Source organism: Babylonia areolata, chromosome 2, assembly GCF_041734735.1.
Source record: "Babylonia areolata isolate BAREFJ2019XMU chromosome 2, ASM4173473v1, whole genome shotgun sequence".
NCBI classification, from domain to species: domain Eukaryota; kingdom Metazoa; phylum Mollusca; class Gastropoda; order Neogastropoda; family Buccinidae; genus Babylonia; species Babylonia areolata.
The window spans coordinates 40426228-40449389 of NC_134877.1; the positions used below are offsets into that span (position 1 = coordinate 40426228).

The 23162-nt window shown below is 38.5% G+C and overlaps 1 protein-coding gene across 2 annotated transcripts in view; it reads left to right on the forward strand.

Annotated features, from left to right (window-relative positions):
- The window catches only part of LOC143301233 (protein mono-ADP-ribosyltransferase PARP14-like), a 67851-nt gene continuing 44689 nt past the window's right edge, over positions 1-23162 (forward strand). The window contains exons 1-9 of one of the 2 annotated variants that reach the window (XM_076615376.1): positions 1-24; positions 1176-1413; positions 7958-8064; positions 10346-11258; positions 12204-12464; positions 15019-15249; positions 16100-16336; positions 17429-18957; positions 21333-21513. In XM_076615376.1, coding sequence (XP_076471491.1) covers positions 1224-1413; positions 7958-8064; positions 10346-11258; positions 12204-12464; positions 15019-15249; positions 16100-16336; positions 17429-18957; positions 21333-21513 — 3649 coding nt within the window. In that variant the 5' untranslated portion in view covers positions 1-24; positions 1176-1223. Of the gene's footprint in view, positions 25-971; positions 1414-7957; positions 8065-10345; positions 11259-12203; positions 12465-15018; positions 15250-16099; positions 16337-17428; positions 18958-21332; positions 21514-23162 lie in introns of those variants that run through there. The other variant, XM_076615367.1, reaches the window with a different exon arrangement.

The window sequence follows — 23162 nt, forward strand, 5'->3', positions numbered from 1 at the left end:
GAACATTTCTGTTGCATATGAGAGGTAAATTTATTGTTCTCTCACATATGGATGTTAAACTATCTCATATCTGTTATTGTCCTCAAGGACACTGGAAAGGAAAGTAAATATTTGATGAATTAAGCATTGCTGCAGGTGTAAGTTCTGAGACAGTAGAGAAACGGGCAATGGTGGAAATATAATTATTTGCCTGCACCTGGAAGAATTATTGGACCACTCTTTGTCAACATAAAACCTAATGATACTTATCAAATGGATCTGCTGTATTTACTTCTTGACACAATCAGGAGAAAGGGATGCAAGTATGCTCTACCTGACGTGATGTGGCTCGGTCTAGGTATACGGTAAAGACGCAAAGCTACAAACTAAACAGTGTGTGTGTGTGTGTGTGTTTATTTACATCTATTTGCTTATTTGTTTAGTTATCTATTATCATTGTTATTGTTTTCTGTATTTTATTTATTTATTTATCTATTTGCTTTCTTATTTTCAAATTTATTTTTAGGTTTATCTATTAATTTTCATCAATTTATTCATCAATTTGATGATGTCCTTTCTTTGTTTATGTATCCCCCTTTTTATCTCAAGGCCTGACAAAGCGTGTTGGGTTACGCTGCTGGTCAGGTATCTGCTTAGCAGATGTGGTGCAACGTACATGGATTTGTCTGAACGCTGTGACACCTCCTTGGGTAACTGCACTGAACTGATTAAAACAACATGTAGTTATTCATCTTACTCATATCATCAGTTTATGCTGTTATCCATTTAACTTTTGATAGTGTCAGTGGTAGATATTGAATGTTTGTTGTTAATTCGTTCAACAGGTTAACTGCTCTGTTGCTGGATGGAAACTTCAAGTTAGAATGCAAAAGTGATCACCTCTGTCAGCACGATTACGTGTGTGCCGTAGATAGCACGGGACAAATATTTTGGGAAAACACAATTACAAAAATAACAACGGGAATATCCAAATTGTTTTTCAGAAAACAAACGGGAAATCCTAAATGACGAGAAAGTACCAGCTGTCCAATGAGCTGCTTTACTTTGTCAGTCTTTTCTATATTACTGCCATTTGCCGCAAGGTTCTTGCCTCGCACGTAAAGCAAGCTGTGAGGAGTCAACTTCAACTAATATGATAACAAAAAAGAAGGATCTTTCCAAAACTTTCTTTTTAGCGGTGTGCCCAGTGGTGGAAGAAGATCGAAGCGCCCTCAGGCGCCATCATGGAGGCGTCGCGGATGGACCGTGTGCAGTTGACAAGCCATTGCCTCGTCGTCTGGGGTTTATCAACAGTCACTGATCCTACGGAAACTGCCCGGTCTATTGTCCAACTCAGCGAAACTCAAGTTCTCCAGATTGCCCCAAGCGCTGCAGAGGAATCAACCTGGATCATACTTTTATCTTCCCCAGAAGGTAACCATGCATGTATGACTTCCTGTTCAGTACGTACTTTCGTTGTAACTTACCAACATGTTGCAATGGCTAACTTGTCGACCTACAGGCTTCCACACTATCAGTGTTGATAAGATAATCAAATCAGACCAGTACGGAAAGTTGTCATGGTCAGAGTTAGTGCAAAAACTGGATGCGTATCATACACATTGACTTACATACCAACTTTCAGTCGTCCGACTTCTCAAGCAAAGGGCATGTAACCATGCAGTGAACACTCACTTATCGCCGTGCAAAAGTTTTCTTGATCGACCCCCTCGTTTTTGCACATTTTGTTATTAACAACAGGCCAAAAGGTTTGATACCGTGAGTTTAAAGATCCTATATGGGGATACCCAAACCGGAAAGGATTGCTAGCATCAATAGAAAGGGTGCAAAGAAGAGCTACAAAATTATTAAGTGAACTAAAAGACATGGATTATGGAGAAAGGCTGAGGCAACTGGACCTTCCATCACTGAAATATAGACGATATAGGGGAGATATGATCCAAGTATACAAAATCATATGCAATTTAGATGATCTAAGAGTGGAAGATTTCTTTGAATTTAACACTGTTGAAAAAACACGAAGCTCTAGCAAAGATATATACCCAAAACATACTCGATTAAATGCCAAAACATACACTTTTACTAATCGCGTTATAAAATGGTGGAACCCACTAACAGAACTAACCAAAACAGCACCAACTCTTAACCAATTCAAGAATCTTCTGGACGCTGATATAAATGTAAAGATAAAAAAGTATGAATATGATTATTAAATTACTCGTAGGAAAATTACTGCATGCAATGCAGACACTACTCAATGTTGACGAAAAAGAAGGGACATTAAAAAGGCCGCGAGGCCTACTTCGTCCCTATTCTATACCTATACCTATACCTACCTATACCTATACCTATTATCACTATAAGTGATTTCAGCAGCCCCGAGATTGATTGGGAAATGAAACATGCACCTTGGGACCCAGCGAAGATGTTCCTTGAAAGAATGAAAGATATGTACTCATCTGTTTCGGGCACTGAAAGAACCAACTCACTTCAGATGACTACATGCAGACAGTGAAAAACCGTTGATTGATGATAATAATGATGATGATAATGATGATAATAATAATAATAATAATGTGCATAAACTGCATTTGTTAAGCGCTTACCCTGTGGCTCAAAGTGTTTTTGACAGTACACCTATTATAAATAAGAAACATGAATATGAAATAAAATAAAAAGATTTGATACAACCAGTTAAAAACAGCGTAACATCACTCACGACTGACACATCTCTCTCAACTCATTCCCATAGTAAAATGTAAAGATACAAAACTCACACAGCTCTTTCACTTCACCCACATAAAATTAAATATCAAGATACAAACTTGCAAATATTAACATCAAAAAGTGTAACAATGCTTACGACTCACCCCCAACCCCCCAAGCCCCTCCCCCGCACCTCCCCTCTCCCTGTCCCCCCATCTCACCCCAGCACCCCAGCCCAACCCTCACATAAACACATTGATGCACACACATCAAAATAGTTTGGGGAGAGAATGATCTATTGTTGAAATGACTTTGATAACCTTGTATTCTTTCCTTATGTGGGAAAGAGCCTCATAGCTATATATCAGTGACTTCGGGTAAAGTTCAAAATGAACAAGTACAGTGGGTTTAAAAGTACATGTGGAATGGTGGTAACTATGAGGGGGTGAGAAAATTCCTTGACTGCGTGGTCTGGAAAAACATGTAGACAGAGGAACTAAACACTAATCAATATTGGAGTCTAATTTTAAAAGAATAATAAATGAGTGCAAAGAAAAGTCTACCCCATGCAATTAAGTTTCACCAAGTACTCTCTATTCAAGTGGATGTCTGTTCCACAAACTCTACTTACATAGACAAAATCAGTTTAAAGTTAAAATCTTAAAATCTACAAGAAATTCAGGACTAAGGAAAACTGTTATACATACGCATATGCCCAAAATCAAGTGAAATGGGTCATGCGTAAATCAGCAGAACATCATGGAATATTGGCTAAAGATATATATTCTAAAATATCCCCAAAATATGTTGAGTATATCAAATCTCATCAGGTCAGATGGAACTTTAATGGGCAGTAAAAATGAGTAATCAAGAAAAGGCTGGGGTGTTGAATAATTTTTTCACAAGTGTTTTTACCAGGGAAGACATTGACTATCTCCCACACATTATATGCATACATACATACATGCATACATCTTTCCATCCATCAGTCTGTATAATACCATCTTAGATGAACAGACTATAAATGAATGAATGAATCGATTCCATCCATCCATCAATCCTTCTGTGTAGACTGTATCACTCTTTAGGCATTCAGGATGTCACTGATGCTTTGATAAAATCTTATCTCAGTGAACATAGAATGTGTTAGTAAATGGCCTATATTTACATGATACATTCTTAGAATATAGAGTTCCACAAGCCACAAGGCTCTGTGTTGGGACCTATCTTGTTTATCATGTATGCAACACAAGTCTTTCAAAATAATGATCATCACTGTTTATTTCATGAAAGTTTTGCTGATTACACACAGTTTTACCAGTCAAGCACAATTGTTGATATCTATCTACACACACACACACACACACACACACACACACACACACACACATATATATATATATATATATATATATATATATATATATATATATATATATATATATATATATATATATATATTATATCCTTCTATCTAGACTACATCACTCTTTAGGTATTCAAGATGTTGCCCATGCTTTGATAAAATCTTACCTTTGTGACCGTAGACAGATGGTATTAGTATATGGTCACCTGACACATTCTTGGAATATAGAGTTCCACGGGGTTCTATGTTGGAACCTACCTTGTTTATGATGTATACAACACCAGTTTCTCAAAATATTTATGATCACTGTTTATCACATGAAAGTTTTGCTGATCACACACAGTTCTACCAGTCAAGCACAATTACAATTTCAATTACTGAAATGTATCACTTGATTTTGAAAAAAAATCTGCATCAGTTTAATATGACTTAAAATCGTGGATTACAATATTGAAACTGCTGTTTACTGATGAAAAAACCCAGAAGTCTTGTTAACTGCCCCTCCTAAGTTTAAAAAACAACCCTTGCTTCCAACCATGATCAGCATTATTGCTGCTGACATTAAAATTTCATCTCTGTTCATAGTTTGGGTATCATTTTTTATCAGATCCTATCTTTTAAAGAGCATAATTCAAATGTTTGCAGGATAGCATATCTTGAACTTGGGAGAATAAACACCATCCATCACTATTTGTGTATAAAAACCATCCATCACTATTGGTCTGTATAGATGCAACCGAAACTCTTGTCTGCTCTCTTGTTCACTCCAGGCTTGATTATGACAATGCTGTCCTTTTATTTCTAGCACCCCAAAGTATACCTGTTTCACAAGCTCCAAAAGGTTCAGAACAATGCAGCACAGCTGATTCTGAAATTTCTCAAATGTCAACATACCACACTTCTGAAATCCTTAATTACATTGGGTCCCCATTCAGTCCAGCATGTCATATAAACTCTCTTCAGTCATATTTTCTTCTCTTATTGACACTGACCCTGAATTTCTCTCTGATAATTGCATTAGTACAACCCATCTCAAAATCTCTATTCTTTTACTTATAATTATTCTATGTGTTCCATCTGTCAGAACAAAATCCTTTGGTTAATAATGTACTTTTTCCTTTCAAGGTCCAACCATCTGGAAGTCCCCTCTGTCTAATATTAAATGCTCCACTTCCACAGCCTCTTTCAAGTCTTCTCTGAATATCCATCTATATCTAAGCAGCGCTGATATCTTTGTCCACCACAGCTGAACTGTGTCTTATTCATGCTATGAATGGTATGTGTGTTTGTAAGCAAGTTGGACGAGTTACGTCATGATGTCTGTTTGAAGTTTGTGTCAGCTGATTTATTATTATTGTTGTTGTTGTTGTTGTTTGTCCTTTATACTATTATAGTCAACAAGTTGTGTACATGTAAAGTTCTTTGAGCTTTATTTTAGAAAAGGGGCTGAATAGATTGATGAATATCGGGTGTCCCCAAAAAAGTGAACAGCTTTTTGACAAGTATTTTCTCAGTGACAGAGAAACCAAATTCATTAAAAATTTTCACACAGTAACTTTAGGGTATCATCAACAAGTCTGTAAAATATCTAAAAGTTCGGACGCCTGGTATTTTTATGGCATTTGATAATTCACATTTTCCAAAGTCCCACATTCATAACTTTTGTTTCCATGCTTGGGAATTAATTTAGAAGTGCCGTGACCCACCTTTGTTTGGCATCCCCCTCACCTTGTGTGTATTGTTTGTGTGTGTGTTTGTAGGGGGCAGGGGGGTGTTAATAGTTTTCAATGAAATTTGGTATCTTGTGTTCAGTTTTTCTTTTTTGATATTTACATGTTCTATTTGTAAACGCCTAGGGCTTATTTTCAAGATAAGCCGTAAATGCTAATAATAATAATAATAATGTGGCTTGATGATATAACACCCAACAGCCCAAATGATAATGTAGGTAGCAACAGATATAATCATATGTAGTTTGTTTTTAGGGTAGACAGTATCCGGGTTTCTCGGGAAAGAGTTGTTATTCGCTTTCTCAAAAACGGCTAAATGTGCACCATTCCTCAGGAATCATCTGACGCACTGCTATCAGATTTTAAAATAGATTGGGATTTCCCGATTGCTAAATATGGCTTACTTTTCGACCGACCAATCGATTTGTAGTCAGTGGGCACAAAGACGTCAATGAAATCACGATTCGGCACTGCTTCCATCCGCCCGCTCGTTGTCGGTGTTTGTTTTGTCTTGTTTGTTTGTATTTGATGACATCGTTACTAGCGTGATTAGCAGTTCAAGTTCCCACCTATTTGCTTTGGTCCCATCTCTCACGCTCATCCCATACTCAATCACCCAACCACGACAGTCCCAGTCTCAACCAAAACCACGGGCTCTTTCGACATATTGATCCAGACCCAGATACACAAGGCAACAAAAATCCATTTGGCAACGATACATGGATTGGTGTTCCGGCCAATTATGATTGAAGAGAAAACTAACAGGAAAGAGTGGTTCTACATGCATATGTTAATTCGAGTCTCCAGTCTCTGTTGATTTTATCCCAGTTGCTTTTTTAGTTCTTAATAGTGGATAATAATGATAATGTTAATATCTTATTTTTATATAGCGCTATAATGCAAGCATAAGCAAGCTCTAAGCGCTTTACAATCCAGTACCAAAAGTGAAACAAGAAAGCATATGAAAAGTAGTAGAAACATAAAACAGATTCATTAATATTACAAAAACACAATGCATAAAACTCACACAGTAACATACTCTCAATACTAGCTACAGTTGCTACACTTCTTCTTCTTTCTTTAAACATCCACCATCATCATTTTGATGGTTCTGATGTGTATAGAACTGGGGGGTTTCCACTAACTGGGTTGTTATTTTGTAGGACTGGTAGTTAGGGACTTGTGGGGTGGGGTGGGGTGATGGTGGTAGAGGAAGGGTGCGGGGGGTTGCTGGTCGGTCAGATTCGGGACTTGAAGCACTCCACCAATGTTGAGGAGATAACCTCTGGAGGCAGGCTGTTCCAGTCCCTGACAGTCTTTGGGAAGAAGGAATACTTCCTTAGTTTGTATTGCAGGCTGGGAAGAGATACATCTCCTTGTGTGACTGTCTTGTGGACCATGTTGTGGAACACAAACACAAACACACACACACAGACACACACACATGACTAAATGGCTGAGATAACAGCAATTTTCCCTTAAAATACATACATGTAAAAAGGAGTATAATTGTAATTTGCATGCCATAGATTTGGTAAAAATTGAAAAATAAAGTTTTGGATAGAAAAGTTAATTGGGGTAAAAATTGGCAGTCATTCTCCCTTTTGAACCACACCATCACCATCCATCAACCCACCCCCATTCTCTCCACTCACCCATCACACACACTCACATTGCCATGAGCCTGGGACAACAGCACTATTCAAGTTATGATAAGTATTTTTTAAAGAGATAAGTTTTAATATTTGCTTTCAAGGTAGATAGATGAGTTGTTTGTCTGAGAGCAATAGGCAGAGAATTCCAAGTTGTTGGGCCGAAGATGGAAAATGACCTCTTTCCACAGGAGTTAAGGAAGTATTGGGGAACAGTTAGCTGGGAGGAGTCAAGATATCTCAGTGTTCTGTTTGGCAAGTACGGGTTAACACACTCAGAAAGATATGAGGGTGTGGTATCACAATTCAGGCACTGAAAGCATAGACAGGCAACTTTATATTCAATTCTGGCTTGAACAGGCAACCAATGAAGTGTCGGCAGGAGAGCAGTGGATGATGAGAATTTGAGGTCTTTCATTTTATGTTTACCAAAAAGAGTTTGCTGAAAAAGATAAAGAGCCTTGATCATTATTGTTTATATTTGACATTTGGTTTGTTTTCAGATCAGGTCAAGTGCAAACAAGCATTGAAAAGATGTGAAAATATTAAAGTACGTCATCCTGGAATTAATGATATTCCAGACAGCACCACCTGGATTGACGTAAGACAGGTAAAGTGGATAATTTACACAGTAGCTTTTCCCATGAAATCCATTACTGCAAAGAGATGTCTGCTGATAAAGAATCTCTCCCCCTCTCACACACCTAGCTAGTTGTCATTCCTGGTATGTGCACACACACACACACACACACACACACACACACACACACACACACACACTGTGTTTTTGTTAGTTTATGTGAGACTAGGTGACATTCTAATATTATATGTGTTTCTCGGCATGCTACAAATGTACTTTATCCTGCCTGGAATAATGGCATAAGAAGACAGTACCCAACATTTTTCAACAAAAGGAAAAGGTGTGCAGGCAGTCACTGTGCAGTGGTATAGGATGCTGTTGTGTTAAGTCATCTGAATTACAAACCTTTAAACAAAATCACACTGAAATAACTTCATCCAAACTGGTTATGTTACAAGCCATCATGGCTGGTCAAAGATGTCACGCACTTCTAACTTTGTTATTTGTCATTGATCAAAAGGAAAATGACTGTGATGCTTTTTGTTGTTTCATTTCATTTATTTTCATCTGAAACAATCAGGTAAATGATGGCATCTTAGACATTTTGTAATTTTTAGCTTACCCAGAAAATAATAGTGTGTGTGTGGTTGTACAAGCACTACTGACGTTACTGCCTCTAGGGTCCTACATTACAGACTATCTTAAAAGCAAGAGGCTGGCCTGCAGAATCAACCTTCACATGTTTTATACAAAAGAACTCCAACGACAAACATCAGTCAGACATGGCTTGAACCTTACTTGCACAGATGGTAAAGAAGATCTATGTTAAGCTTTTATTTCTTTGCATTATATTGTCATGCTCACAAACGACTCCAAAAATTGATTGGACAACCACAACTGATACATGCAATACCTACCCACAAAATCAAAGTAGAAGGAGGAATTTTGTTTAATGTTCCATCACACATATTATCGGTGATTGAAGACATTTTGTTAGAGTATTGATACATACATTTGAGTATTATCATTAAAGAGGAGGGGGAGGGGGTTGAATGGTGAGTTGGGGGAAACTGGGTAGGGGGGTGGAGTTTGAAACAAATACAATTACAGAAAATTACTTTATGGACTTTATAAAAGAGAATTTGTTAATTTAACAAGTGAAACAAATGATAATAAATGCAAAAAGTAAAAAATATCAACGGTCTCAGTTACTTGTGGTGACACACTTTTGTGCAGGTAAAACTTCATCAAATCACAGTAAAAAATTATATGCTTAATCTTTCACATTGCTGAAGCATATGCACTTGACTTCAGAGCAATATAATTTAGTCTGTGATGAATTAGATAATAGTTTGAAAATTAAACTTAAAATTTGTATGCGAATCAGACCAAAGTCTGAGAAAGTCCACTGATTAGGTTTAAGAGTTGAATGAAGCACCTTTTAGTCTCTTTCTAGGATATTTCCTTATTTCCTTGTATATGACAATGGGAAATATACTTTTAAACTACCTGTATAATTGTTTGCTCCCCTTTTTGCTGCTCTGTCTGCTTGGTCATTATAAAGGAATCCACTGTGGGACGGTTTCCAATAAAAATCAACATTTGCACCTTTCATAGATATGGAGTGTAATAAATACCTAATTTCAAACAATAAATCTTCTCTCTGATTATTCTCAAAAATGTGCAAAAGTAAATCAAAGTATTCTTTTGGAACTTACCAACCATTGAGGACTCATCAGCAGGCAAACATGGTTTGTAAGCCTTGTGAGTGCCCTTTGGATAAAATGGCCACCACTTGCTTCAGCTGCAGTCAAATGCTGTGCCTCCTTTGGAGAGGTCCTAGAGAGCTCCAGGAACCAGCTGGCTGCTTAGGTCTGTCTTTTTCATCATCTGTTTCAGGAGTAAACTTCCAAATCTGACAGTTTCTTCTCACAGCAGCCTTTCACTTTCATTCCTTTGTTTGATCTGGCTGAAACCTGAGAATTTCTGAAACAGTCAGCAGATACCATTTTATTTGCAGTTTGGATAAGTAGCTGCAGGTTATCAAATCTTTGAATAAGTCACCAAACTCAGTGCCTGTGTTGTTTTGATGAAGAAAAGTTTAATGGTGGATATCAGGTGATTGCACTCTCTCTCTCTCTCTCTCTCTCTCTCTCTCTCTCTCTCTCTCTCTCTCTCTTGGGAATTGAGCTCTTCAGTTGATCAATCTCACCAAACAAAATCTGTGTCTGTCTGCCTGTTTGTGTGTGTGTGTGTGTGTGTGTGTGTGTGTGTGTGTGTGTGTGTGTGTGTGTGTGTGTGTGTGTTTCAGAGTTGTGCTGAAGCTGATAATGACTCCTGTCTGCCACTGGAAGAACAGATCCACAGTCAGAGACATAATGAACAATATGCTCAACAATCTTTCCGTAGGGAATCTGATGCAAGCCATGTCTATCTGCCCAGAGATCCACCTCATGGTGATGCTGGACTGTACAGAGAACACATGCAGGGCAGGAGGCATGATGCACTATACTCTAGATTCTCTTCTCAGGGAGAATCTGACACAAGCCACTTTGGTCTGCCTTCTGACTATGGTGAATACCAGACTGACCTGAGACCGCAGACAGGACACTTTGAAAGTCCATACCCAGAAATGAGATACACAGGACGAGTACAGACTGCAGAGCCATCTCGTCATTTCAGAGGTGATGGTGGAAGCAGTCATGTATATTATCATGACACCAGGAATTCTTCAGAGTTTGGTCAACAGAGGCCAAGAGAGACTTCCCAATATTTCCAAAGCACAAGGGATTCTTCAGAATTTGGTCAACAGAGGCCGAGAGAGACTGTCCCATATTTCCAAAGCGCAAGGGATTCTTCAGAATTTGGTCAACAGAGGCCAAGAGAGACTGTCCCATATTTCCAAAGCACAAGGGATTCTTCAGAATTTGGTCAACAGAGGCCGAGAGAGACTGTCCCATATTTCCAAGGCACGAGGGATTCTTCAGAGTTTGGTCAACAGAGGCCAAGAGAGGCTGCACCATATTATCAAGACACCAGGTATTCAGAGTTAGGTCAGCAGAGGCCAAGAGAATCTTCCCCGTATCACCAAGGCAGCAGGGATTCTTCAGAGTTAGGTCAACAGAGGCCAGGACAGACTGCAGCCAGCAATCGACCATTCACTCAGGCAGACAGAAGAGAGGAAGAAGTCCCAAGAATGAGAGAAACACCATCACACTGGCACAGTAAGGATTGAAATTTGTTTATTTGCTAACTGTTCATTTTATAGTGGAAAATGAACATTTGACAGTTTCTGTGTGAGCATTAGGTTTAATGACTCATTGGCTGACAAGCAGATAGGTTGCTTCCTATCAACCCACCAGCTCTGTTTGCCACATGTGAGGCAGTATGAGATTGCCCAGTACTTTGCCAGCACCCGTACTGAAATAAATTGCCATTGAAGTACAGCAGTGACTATTATTTTCACATCTGTAATAAAAATCTGACATGTGGAGATCAGTTCTCAAAATTATTTGGTGTGAAAAATTTTGTTTTGTACCATATGTAATTCACCCCCATATATTGTACCAACAAGTAATAAAGAAATGAGTTTATTACTTTTGCTCCATCAACTATTTGTAGATATAGTTAGGATATTTCAAAAGTCTCTGTCTGTCTTTTCACTCCTTTTCAATTATTTTATTCAAACCATATAGTTATCCAGTTTTGGGGGAAAGTAAGGGAAGTAATCTGTCAATAAAGAATGAGTTAAGAAGTCATCTTCAGGTGTGTTTTTTGTTTTGTTTTTTTGTTTCTTTTTCTTTTTGAGGATGTGATGGAGCAGTATTGGTATAATACCAGTTTTGAAAAACAAACAAACAGATGGAGAAAGGGGACAAAGAATGCTACTTATGTAATTATAGGATTTCATGCTTCTTTTATATTTTAAGGTTCTGTACCAGTTGTTTAGTGTTATATGTATATGTATATATATATATATATATATATATATATATCTAAAGAGAGAGAGAGATGTTATGTGTGTGTGTGTAAATGGATGACTGTCCTTGTCAGATACAGAAGTGCCCAAAGTAATAAATTGGATTTGTTGTAACATTCAGTATTGTTTTCAGATCTTCAGATATTGATTTTCACTTCATCCTTTTTTCTTTTTTTTTGTTTTTGATAAGGACCTGCTGACAGTGACAGGCCTCCAAGTCATGGCCCCAGTGTACAAGAATTCACATCATCATCAAGTTCCCGCTCTGGTATGTCAGCAGCAGAAGAAGAAAGAAATCGCAGAACAGTGCTGGTTACTGTTACAACTCTGCTGACAGATGACATCTACTGGAACCACTTTGAAAGTGAACGCAATGATGGTGGAAAAATAGATGACCTGCAAGTCATCAAGGATGAGAAGTCCATCCTTATAGTTTTCAACAGTGCTCTTGGTGAGTGGATTTTTTCCCCAGAGTCAGAAGCTGTACAGTTCCTTCATATTTTACTGCAGAAAATCAAAATCAGTTTAATTTTTTTTTAAGTATTGTGGCAGTTACCCTATGGCTCTAAGCACATTAAACAGTGCAGGAAACATGCAGAAGAACTGGATGTGTCTCTAATTGAACCAAAACATTTGAAATTTTGTATTCATTTTGATTGTCCTGCTTGCCAAACTTTATAATTTTACAATGTAAAGTAAAATCAGTAAAGGTTAACTTGAGATCAGTGACTTTAGAAAATCTGTCTATAAACGATATGAGATCAAAACATGTAATGTCAAACTATGAGCTATATACAGTTCATTATGGTGGGGCTGTTTTTTGTTTTTCTTTTATCCATGTGACATCTTAAAAACAGGTTATGATCAAAAGAGTGGTTCTGGATCATCAAGCAAATGAATATTAAATGTGTTTAACAAAATGTGGCCATACACTGAGCCTTGGGGGACACTGGAAAGAAGGGAAGTTTGGGATAATGTGAAGATATTGATTCACACAAGGTTATCTCTCCCTCAAGCAAACTTTGAACCATTGGACTGTGGTGGAATGGATGCTGAACATAGTTTCTAGAGGAGAAAAAAAAGAATTTTGTGGTCAGTGACAGTGGTGTCAAATGCCACAAAATGATACAATAAAAGTAGATAGAACATGTTATTTTCAGCAATACAGTCTCAGTTAATCCTTGCAGAAGAGTAGTTCTAATGCAGTGTCTTGTCTGACTGGCTGATCAAAAAGGGTGACAGGTGTTATTGCTCTGGAGATGTGCAATACATTTTGGAGAGATGTGTTTTGGGTTAAGAACTTGTCTGTTGTTTTTTGCAGCTTTCTTTTTTCTTTTCTGTTTTTTTGTGTGGTGTTTTTGTTGTTGTTGTTGTGCTTTTTTTTTTTAATTAGTTATAGAAGTTTCCTTTGAATGTGGCGTTACAATGGTGGTTCTACAATGAAAAATCTTAGTTCAAAGAAGTGTTGATAATATTTGTGATAACAAGAGGAATATCAATATTTTCATCAACATCTTTGTGAAGAATTGCTCAGTAAAACTGGTGAATGATTTAGGAGATGGTGACAGAGTGTGTTGGCATGTTGGTAACTTTGGAGAGTGATAGTTCAGAACATGTGGAAGTGAATCAGACAGTTCCTTCTGTCTTTTCAGAAAAATGTTCAGAAAACACAAAAGATATTGGATCTGGTTTATATTTGGATGGGGCATCTTCTTGTTTTGGGGTTGTTGTTTTTTGGGGGGTTTTTTTTGGGGGGGGTGGGGGTTGTTGTTTGTTTGTGTTTTTTTGTTTTTTTTGGAGGATGGGGCATGAAAAGATATCTTTTTATCAAATATGATAATCAAATTTTGGAACAGTTGCTTGAAAGCTGAGCGTTTCAAAGCCGAGTAGAACCCTATTTTAGTCAAGTCAGTAGCTTCTTCCTTTCTGACTTCTAAAAAAAAATTAACAGTATAGGTTTTTGCTGGCAAATTACATCACAGTGTTGCTTAAACGGATGATTGCATTGCTCTTTATCCTGCAAGGCTTCCATTCTAAGCGACTGTTACTCATGTGTGTGAGAGCAGTTATCACACTTGCAGCAGACTTTGTTGTTGTTGTGTTAGCACATCCACAAAGAAGCACTAGTCCAGAAGCTGTGATGAAATCTGGTTATCAGTCCATCAGGTCTTGGTAGTGGCAGACTCAGTAATCTTCATCCCATAAAAACTGCGAGTGATGATGGTCTGAAAAAGGTGGTAATCAAATGGGACAACCCACCTGAACTAGATCAGGCAGAAAGCAAAGAATAGCATTGCCCAAGGGGTCATTATTAAGGATATCTTGATCAGTGAACAAAGACATGCCCATAACAAAGGCCTGTCACTGTGCCTGGTCCTGAAACCTGGTTTGGTCATGGGGGCACTGATGAATGCATCACCAACATTCTCCATTTCTGGGGGTCTTTTAGCAAAGCTTCTCTCCATCCACTCGGTGATGTTGTCTGCCCACTTTTGCTGTCTGTCTCGTTTCCTTTTCCCCTGCACTGTTCCCTGAAGGATGGTCTTGGAGAGTCCGTCAGATCTTGTCACATGGCCATACCATCTCTTTTCCCTTTTCTTCACAGTAGTCAGTGGGTCTTCATACTGACCAACATGCCGAGAGAGATAGGAGGCAAAGGAGGAGGCATAATAGTATGGAACAGGTTAGCCTTTCTTCTTCCCATCAGGCAGAGTGCAAGTGATGGTTGTAGCAGGGTGACAGTCAGTTGTTCCTTGATTCTTAAAAGAGTGGAGCTATGTAGTGGGTTTCATGCTTTTGGCAGTGGGACTGCAGTCAATGAAAAAGAGAGAGAGAGATATATAGAGAGAGAGGGAGATCACAAATTTAAACCATTCTCCTTCTTCACCCCCTCTTCTCTCTCTCTCTCCCAGTTTCTCCCCCCTCTCTCTCTCTGACTCTTGTTTGCTTGCTCATCCGTCTTCCTCTCTTTCTTGTGTTAACTGACCCATTTGTTTCATGTGCAGTGGCTGAACGTGTAATGTCAAGAACTCATACGATTGGGGGATCCCTGGTTACTTTGAAAAGAGGTCAACATGCAAGAACATACCCACAGAAACTGCTGTTCCGGGGTGTACCTGAAGTCAAGCATGAACATCTGAAGCTGTTCCTTGAAAATGTTGCTGGATGTGATGTGTCAGAAATCCTCTATGCTGAGGAACTGCACACTATCATGGTCACATTTAAAGCGGCTATTGGTAAGTCACATCTGAAGTAGCTACACTATGAAACTGTTAATGAATGTAAATGATTCTTAACATAGTAGTTATATGTAACTGTACTTACTACTGAGAATTATTTTGAGCTTTTTGCCACAAGCCTTGAAAATCATTTTGTGGCAAGATAATTAACAGATGACTAAAAAATATTCCATGTTAGTCCTTTCAGTGCCAAACCTATGCTATGCTCAGTGACAGTTATTTGTCAAGGGATGTTTTGGTTACAGAGGGTAATTTTTTTTCCAGCATGTAAACTACTAAAATAAAAAATATATAACCTATACTTCTGAGAAAGATAATGAACACACTATCAAATTGTAACAACCGCACATGGATTTAATAATTTTGCGACTGGATAATTCCTACACTGACGTGGACAGATATTTTCATCCTGGGGCACTTTTTTGCACACCAGAAGGTGATGGAAATTTCTGCTGTGGGACACTGAAGGGGTTAATCATGTACCATATCATTCGTAATGCTCTTTTATGGTTCACATACACAGATGTATGTGCTTTCTACCCAAGTGAGGCATTGCCAGGCATTTGCATTTTGCAAATTAACCAACAAAATGGACTCAGTGTCATGCAACACTACATCAAGTTTGCTAGACAAAAAAAAATAATAAAGATCTGACAAGACAAAAGTGTGTGTGCAGTTGTGTGTGTGTGTGTGTGTGTGTATGTGTTTGTGTGATGTGCATATGTGTGTGAACATATGTGTGTGTGTTTAGCTTATACATTTGTGCACTTACTTATATGTATGTGTATATTCATATGTGTCTATGTGTATACATGTGAACATGTATATATATGGGTTATTTTTTCAGACTTTCACCAAATACAAGCCGCTTGTCAACAAAAGAGAAAGAGTCTTGATGAAGGATCAGTTCTTTCTGTGTCCAAAGTGCCATTGTGCAAATCCATCATTGTTTCAAAGCTTACTTCCAGCATGCCGGAGGGCTACCTCAAACTTCACTTTGAAAGCAAGGGCTGGAAAGTGGAAAACATTAAGCCCATTCCGTCTGAAGAAGGGAAATGCATTGTGTACTTTGAAGATGCTGAAGGTAGGCTATGACTTTCTGATTATGGGCAACATAATGTGTGTGTTTTTCTGTGGTTTTCTCTTCAACTTTACCTGATGTTACATTGGTTCGTTTATTATTTTACTTATGTGGAAGCTTTTGTTATCCCCTGTGCCCTATAAAGGGGTGAAATAATTAAACCATTTGAACTTTGTGTGTTGTTCAAACTTCAACATTGGTGACATCTTAGGAACCACAATGTGTGCAGACACCATCCTTGGCATGGTTGTAGATATTGATAAGGACTTTCCAGACATCCCATCAAAAAGAGGGTGAAAAAGAGTTAAGGCCACACTTTTGTTATGAACAAATCTTAAGCTAAGCCAAACTATTGTTGTTAAATAACTGGAACTTTCATGGAACACTCAAACACTTTTATGGCATTGTTTTACATATGATATAAAGAAACTTGATGAAAGTATCAGTTGATTCTGAAATATTTTAAAGCACATTACACATATGCCAGGAACCTTTCAAAAATGTGGGAAAATGTTTTTCATTTTATTTTCTATGGAAAATATTCCATGTGTTAAAAAAATAATATGAAACAAAACTAGATTTTTTTTAAAAAGAGGAAGAAGGAGAAGAAAAGGCAGGTGTAATTACCCCCTGTTATTCTCTTTTTCCTCGACATTCGTGTGGGAGATAAACCTACATGTGGAGCAGAGGGAGAAAACTCACAGGGATTTTGATCATAGTTTAAAAACATTGCAATGAGGAACAAGATGCATCAATGTTTTACTTTGAAATAAAATTTACTGGAAATTAGTCTCCTGCTGGAGAACTGCCATAAAAGACTTTGCAGGGGATGAGTTGTTTCTCCACAGACGTTTATTCTGTTTCAGATATTGGGTTGGGGTGGAATGGTAACAGTTCATCATGTGTTTAAGAAAAGCCTCAGAAAGATAATGTATTATCAAGGTATTTGAATAGAAATATAATGTATTGTCAAGGACATCATTATGAGGAAAACATGATAGACATCTTGTGAAGTCAAATATTAAGTATATCTTCATCTATTTTGTTTAGTTTTACTGTGTTTTGGGATTAATTTTGTGTATTTTTCTCCCCCAGTTATCAACAGCGTGATGAACACATCTCATGAGCTGGATGGCATTACCCTAGAAGTAAAGCCTTACTACCCCTGCCTTGGGCAGATGGGTGGTTGGAAGGATCCTCGGTCATTTGTCATGCCAAAACCAATCATGGTGACTACACAGAATGACCACAAACTTACCTTTTTACGTCATTCAAAGACAAAGTGGGAGGAATTTCACCAGCAGCTTTCTGTGAAGTATGCATGTCCACAATTTGAAGGAAACAGATTGAAAATTCACTGCACACTAACTACAGAGACATCAAGAGCACGTTTCTTGGCCAAAAACTGGGAGGAGGATGTCCAGAGAATAGTAGAGGACCAAATCAGCACAATAAGAGTTGCAAGAAGAAATGTGGAGCCATTGATATGGAGAAACATTAAAGAAAAACTGGACATGGAAAGAAGCTGCAAATCTGAGAAAGCAACCTTGATCAAAATACCACAAGAGGCATTTGTCATAGTTGGCATGGAAACTTATGTTGGTGAAGTATTTGCGGAAGTTGACAGAATTGCAAAAGGCATTGAAGATGAACATCAGCGCAAGATGGCTGAAGAAACATGTACTTGTGGTCTGGCTCCTTACAAGGCACAGCTTCTGAAGGATTGCTCCTTTGCTGAAAACCGTAGCTCAAAAGATCTGAGAATCAAATTTGAAAATGAAAGAAATGAAATTGTAAAAGTAGTTTTTCAAGGAAGTGATCCAGAAATTAAGAAGGCCACACAGGAAATGTGGCATCAACTGGAGAAAATCCAAACATGCACAATTCCTGCTACAAATGTGGAGCAATCTGTTCTTTCGAAAGTTGACTCTTTGCAGTTCTTCACAGATGAATTCAGGCAATATAAAAAAGTTGCAGCAGTTCAAGTCCTGGTGAATGGAGAAGTTGCAGTGCATGCCTTCACAAAAACTGACCTTGATGCTGCTCTTCAAATTGTCCGCTCTTCTTTGACTGAACGTAAAGTCATCAAGGCTGATAAAGAAACATCAGCATTGATGACATCAAACGAATGGAAATCTTTCTTGCAGGAGTTGAGGAGAAAGTGTGGTCAAACCTTTGAGATTGTTTCACAAAGGTCCCACATTTGTGTCATCGCAACAAAAAACATTATTGACACTGTAACAGAACAGGTGAAAATGTTCCTCAAAGAAAACACCATTTACACTGAAGTCATCCATTTCTCAAAGTCCAGACAAAAATTCATCACCACAGTGTGGAGATGGAAACTTAGAGATCTGAAGAAACGTCTTGAAAAGATGTACCAGACAACTGTTTTTGAATGGGATGAGAGCTACATGCAGATTGAAGGTCCACAGGCAGTTGTGCTTGAGACGAAGAAAAGGCTGAGAGAAATAGACAGTAGCATCACCTGTCATGAGAAAAGATTGGAAGATGAGGAACTGAGGAAGTTTATGCATTCACCCCATGGACACAACAATCTTGACAGAATGGCAAGCAAACATGATTGTGTTTGGTCTTCAGAACAAGAGCCCTCAGGAATTCAGGTAAACAAGCTGACATCTTTCTGACCCTGTATATTTGTTTTTTGGGGTTTTTTTGTTTTTTTTTTACACAAAATGCTTGATGATTATTTTATAATTGGTGGTGGTGGTGGTGGGTGATTGTTGTTCTTTGCCAGTTGTCGTTGCCTACAAGAGTATGATATTAGTTTTAACTCACAGAAGGGTCACATAAACTAACAATGGACTTACACAAGCTAACACTGCTTTGACAATGTAGAAGTTTTTCTGGAAAGGGTCACATAAACTAACAGTAGACTGATACAAGCTAGTTTCAGTTCAGTTCAGTTACTCAAGGAGGTGTCACTGGGTTCAGACAAATCCATATATGCTACACCACATCTACTAAGCAGATGCCTGACCAGCAGCGTAACCCAACACACTTAGTCACGCCTTGAGGAAAAGATAGATAGGTAAAAAGACAATTCCAGTAATACATAGATAAGCAAATTAAATGTAAATGAGTGTACAGACATGCACACACACACACACACGCACACACATGCACAACAGATATGCAGCAAACATGCAGTTTCACAGAAATGAAAGCACAAACAAAAGTGCACAAGCCCAGCACTACACATAAAAGCACACAAGCCCTGACACTTAGACACAAACTCACACTCACACACCATCTCCCACATTACCCTGCACACACACCCCCTGCCCCCGTACTCCTCCTTCTCCCCCCACCCCCCTCCCTCCCCCTCCCACACATTCCTATATATCGCAGTTTCCATCACAGGCACACACACAACAATTCCCCACCCCCCATCCTCCACATACACGCACAAACACACACACATACACATATATGTAGACACACACACATTCCAATATTCCATAGCTCCGACAGTACAGACATACATATACACACATCTCATCCTCTACACACACACACGCACGCACGCACGCACACGCACACACACACACGCACACACACACACACATGTACAGTTCATAGCCCCCATGACGCACATCCACCCACCCTCCCATCCACCCCCACACGCACACACACAGTCACATATGCAAATACACACATGTATGCGCTCGCACGCACATAGAACTCTCTTGACTCATGTGTACACTTACACACTCGCACGCATGCACGTGCATGCGCGTGCACACATACACACACACACACGCACACACACACACACACACACACACACACACACACACACACACACACACATGCTGCCACTGATTTGCCAAAAGAGGGGCTGGAAAAGATCCCTGATGCCAGAAAAATGGCGTTTAGCGATTGTTCAGTCAACTGTGTTTTTAATTGTTCCTGTCATGTGTAAAGGGCACTGAAGTACCAGAATTATTCCTGTCATGTGTAAAGGGCACTGAAATAACAGAATGATTCCTGTCATGTGTAAAGGGCACTGAAGTTCCAAAATGATTCCTGTCATGTGTAAAGGGTACTAAAGTTTCAGAATTGTTCCTGTCATGTGTAAAGGGCACTAAAGTTCCAAAATTATTCCTGCCATGTGACAAGCTTACTTTAATACCAGAATTATTTCTGTCATGTGTAAAGGGCACTGAAATACCAGAATTATTCCTGCCATGTGTCAAGCTTACTTTAATACCAGAAGTATTCCCGTCATGTGTAAAGGGCACTGAATTTCCAGAAGTATTCTTGTCATGTGTAAAGGGCACTGAAGTACCAGAATGATTCCTGTCATGTGTAAAGGGCACTGAAGTACCAGAATGGTTCCTGTCATGTGTAAAGGGCACTGAAGTACCAGAATGATTCCTGTCATGTGTAAAGGGCACTGAATTTCCAGAATGATTCCTGTCATGTGTAAAGGGCACTGAAGTTCCAGAATGATTCCTGTCATGTGTAAAGGGCACTGAAGTTCCAGAATAATTCCTGTCATGTGTAAAGAGCACTGAAGTACCAGAATGATTCCTGTCATGTGTAAAGGGCACTGAAGTACCAGAATGATTCCTGTCATGTGTAAAGGGCACTGAATTTCCAGAATGATTCCTGTCATGTGTAAAGGGCACTGAAGTTCCAGAATGATTCCTGTCATGTGTAAAGGGCACTGAAGTTCCAGAATTATTCCTGCCATGTGTCAAGCTTACTTTAATACCAGAATTATTTCTGTCATGTGTAAAGGGCACTGAAATACCAGAATTATTCCTGCCATGTGTCAAGCACACTTTAATACCAGAAATATTCCCATCATGTGTAAAGGGCACTGAATTTCCAGAAGCATTCCTGTCATGTGTAAAGGGCACTGAATTTCCAGAATGATTCCTGTCATGTGTAAAGGGCACTAAAGTTCCAGAATGATTCCTGTCATGTGTAAAGGGCACTAAAGTTCCAGAATTATTCCTGCTGTGTCCAGGCGGAGTTGTCAGGTGAGCCCCACTCCAGCATCTCTCCTGGCTGTAAATACTCCTTTCGTGGTGTGTCCATTTCACCTGTTTGTTCCGACATCACAACACTGCAGGTGGATGTCATTGTCAACGCAGCCAACAACGAAGTGAAACACGGAGCAGGACTGGCAAAAGCTATCGTCAGTCAAGGTAAATCAGGAGCATATATTCTATTGCTGAAAGTAACGCAGCTGATTATTTGCAGCTGCTGCATCGACGGACAACAAAGATTTAGACATGTTTGACACAAACACTAAAACAGTGGCAGATATTGAAAATGTTGGTCACTATGAGAACAAATCATTAAAGGCCGAAGAATCTGAGATATTTCTAGCTTTCAGGTGTCAAGAAAGTGAGTCTTTGTAACCATACTGTTAAAGTATTTTGGATGTGTGTGTGAAGATGTCTGCATGTGTGTTTAACTTTGGCAATTTTTATAACCTACCACCACTACTGACACAAAAGCTGGTTTGACTCTTGGTGTTGAGAATGCCTACCCAGACATCCCAACCATATACATGCACATATACAATGAAAACCTCAATTTTGCAATAAACATTCCAGTCATAAACTACAATAAGATAATCTTTTTCTTTCCTTTTTTTTTTTTTAATACTAAACATGAGCATATTACAGGTACTGCTTTACAAACTGATACACACCTCTTGCATGGCAAGTGAGAATGAAAGGGAAGCATAACTGCCACAGATCCTTTTGAGATCAGACTGTGGTCTTTGTGTTTGCTTTCAATAATATTTAGATTAAATAGGAATTAATTCTGGCAAGTAAACATTAAAGGAAGCAATTTTATATAGTGTTTATGTATCAAAATTTTTACATGAATTATAAAAAGAAAAGAGATCTGTTCTAAGACTGCAGTAACACTCATCACAAGGAAATGAAAATGGCTGGAGTTGTGAGCAAACCTCCTTTGACTTTTATGACATGCGGGGACACAGCTAACTGAATCAAACTGAAAGAGGAGCCAAGGAAGCTGGATTTCACTGCAAACTTTTTTCAGTTGCTGTGTAATTTGCATGTGATTCACCTCAACAGTGGCAACAGTTGCCATTTCACTGTTTTTGATACCTGTGCATGCTTTACATATATGGCTGCACATGCTATGTATTTTGATTTGATGAGTCTGTGATCTCCATCAGCTGGCCATAACATGAATGGGAGAACATAAGACTCATTACATAAGCACGTGTACTCTCCAAAATTCACAAGTTTTGGAAGAAAAAAAATCATAAAACCTCTATGAATTGAGCACAGTACTTGCCAATAAAATGACCTATATCATCCTTCAGTTAGTTCTTTAATTATTTTCATCACACACATGATGATCAATGCTTTTGACCAGCACCATAAAAACTCAGTCAAGCAGCTCCTGCTGACACAAACTGATAAAGATGGTAGAAAAACCCTGACTCAATCACTGGAAATTAGATCTAGAATTTAAGTAGAACATGTGTTAATATTTTTAAAAATTCATCATTAGGCATTCAAAAAATAAACATATTAAGTTTTAATCTAGTCATTTCACATTTTTCAAATATGCAGATTGCAGATCTGTATCAAATATTGTTGAATATTACAATACTGAAATACTGTGCCTTGGCAGAAGTGCATCAATAATGAAGTCACAGTTGGTGGAATTGTTTATATTCCCGTCCCATGGCAGTTAGTAAGATGAATTTAGTATGAGCTATATAATGGAAGATTCATTGAATGTATATTTTAGTATCAACCAGGCCAGAGACATATGGATACCTTCAGTACTGGTTAGGAAATACTAG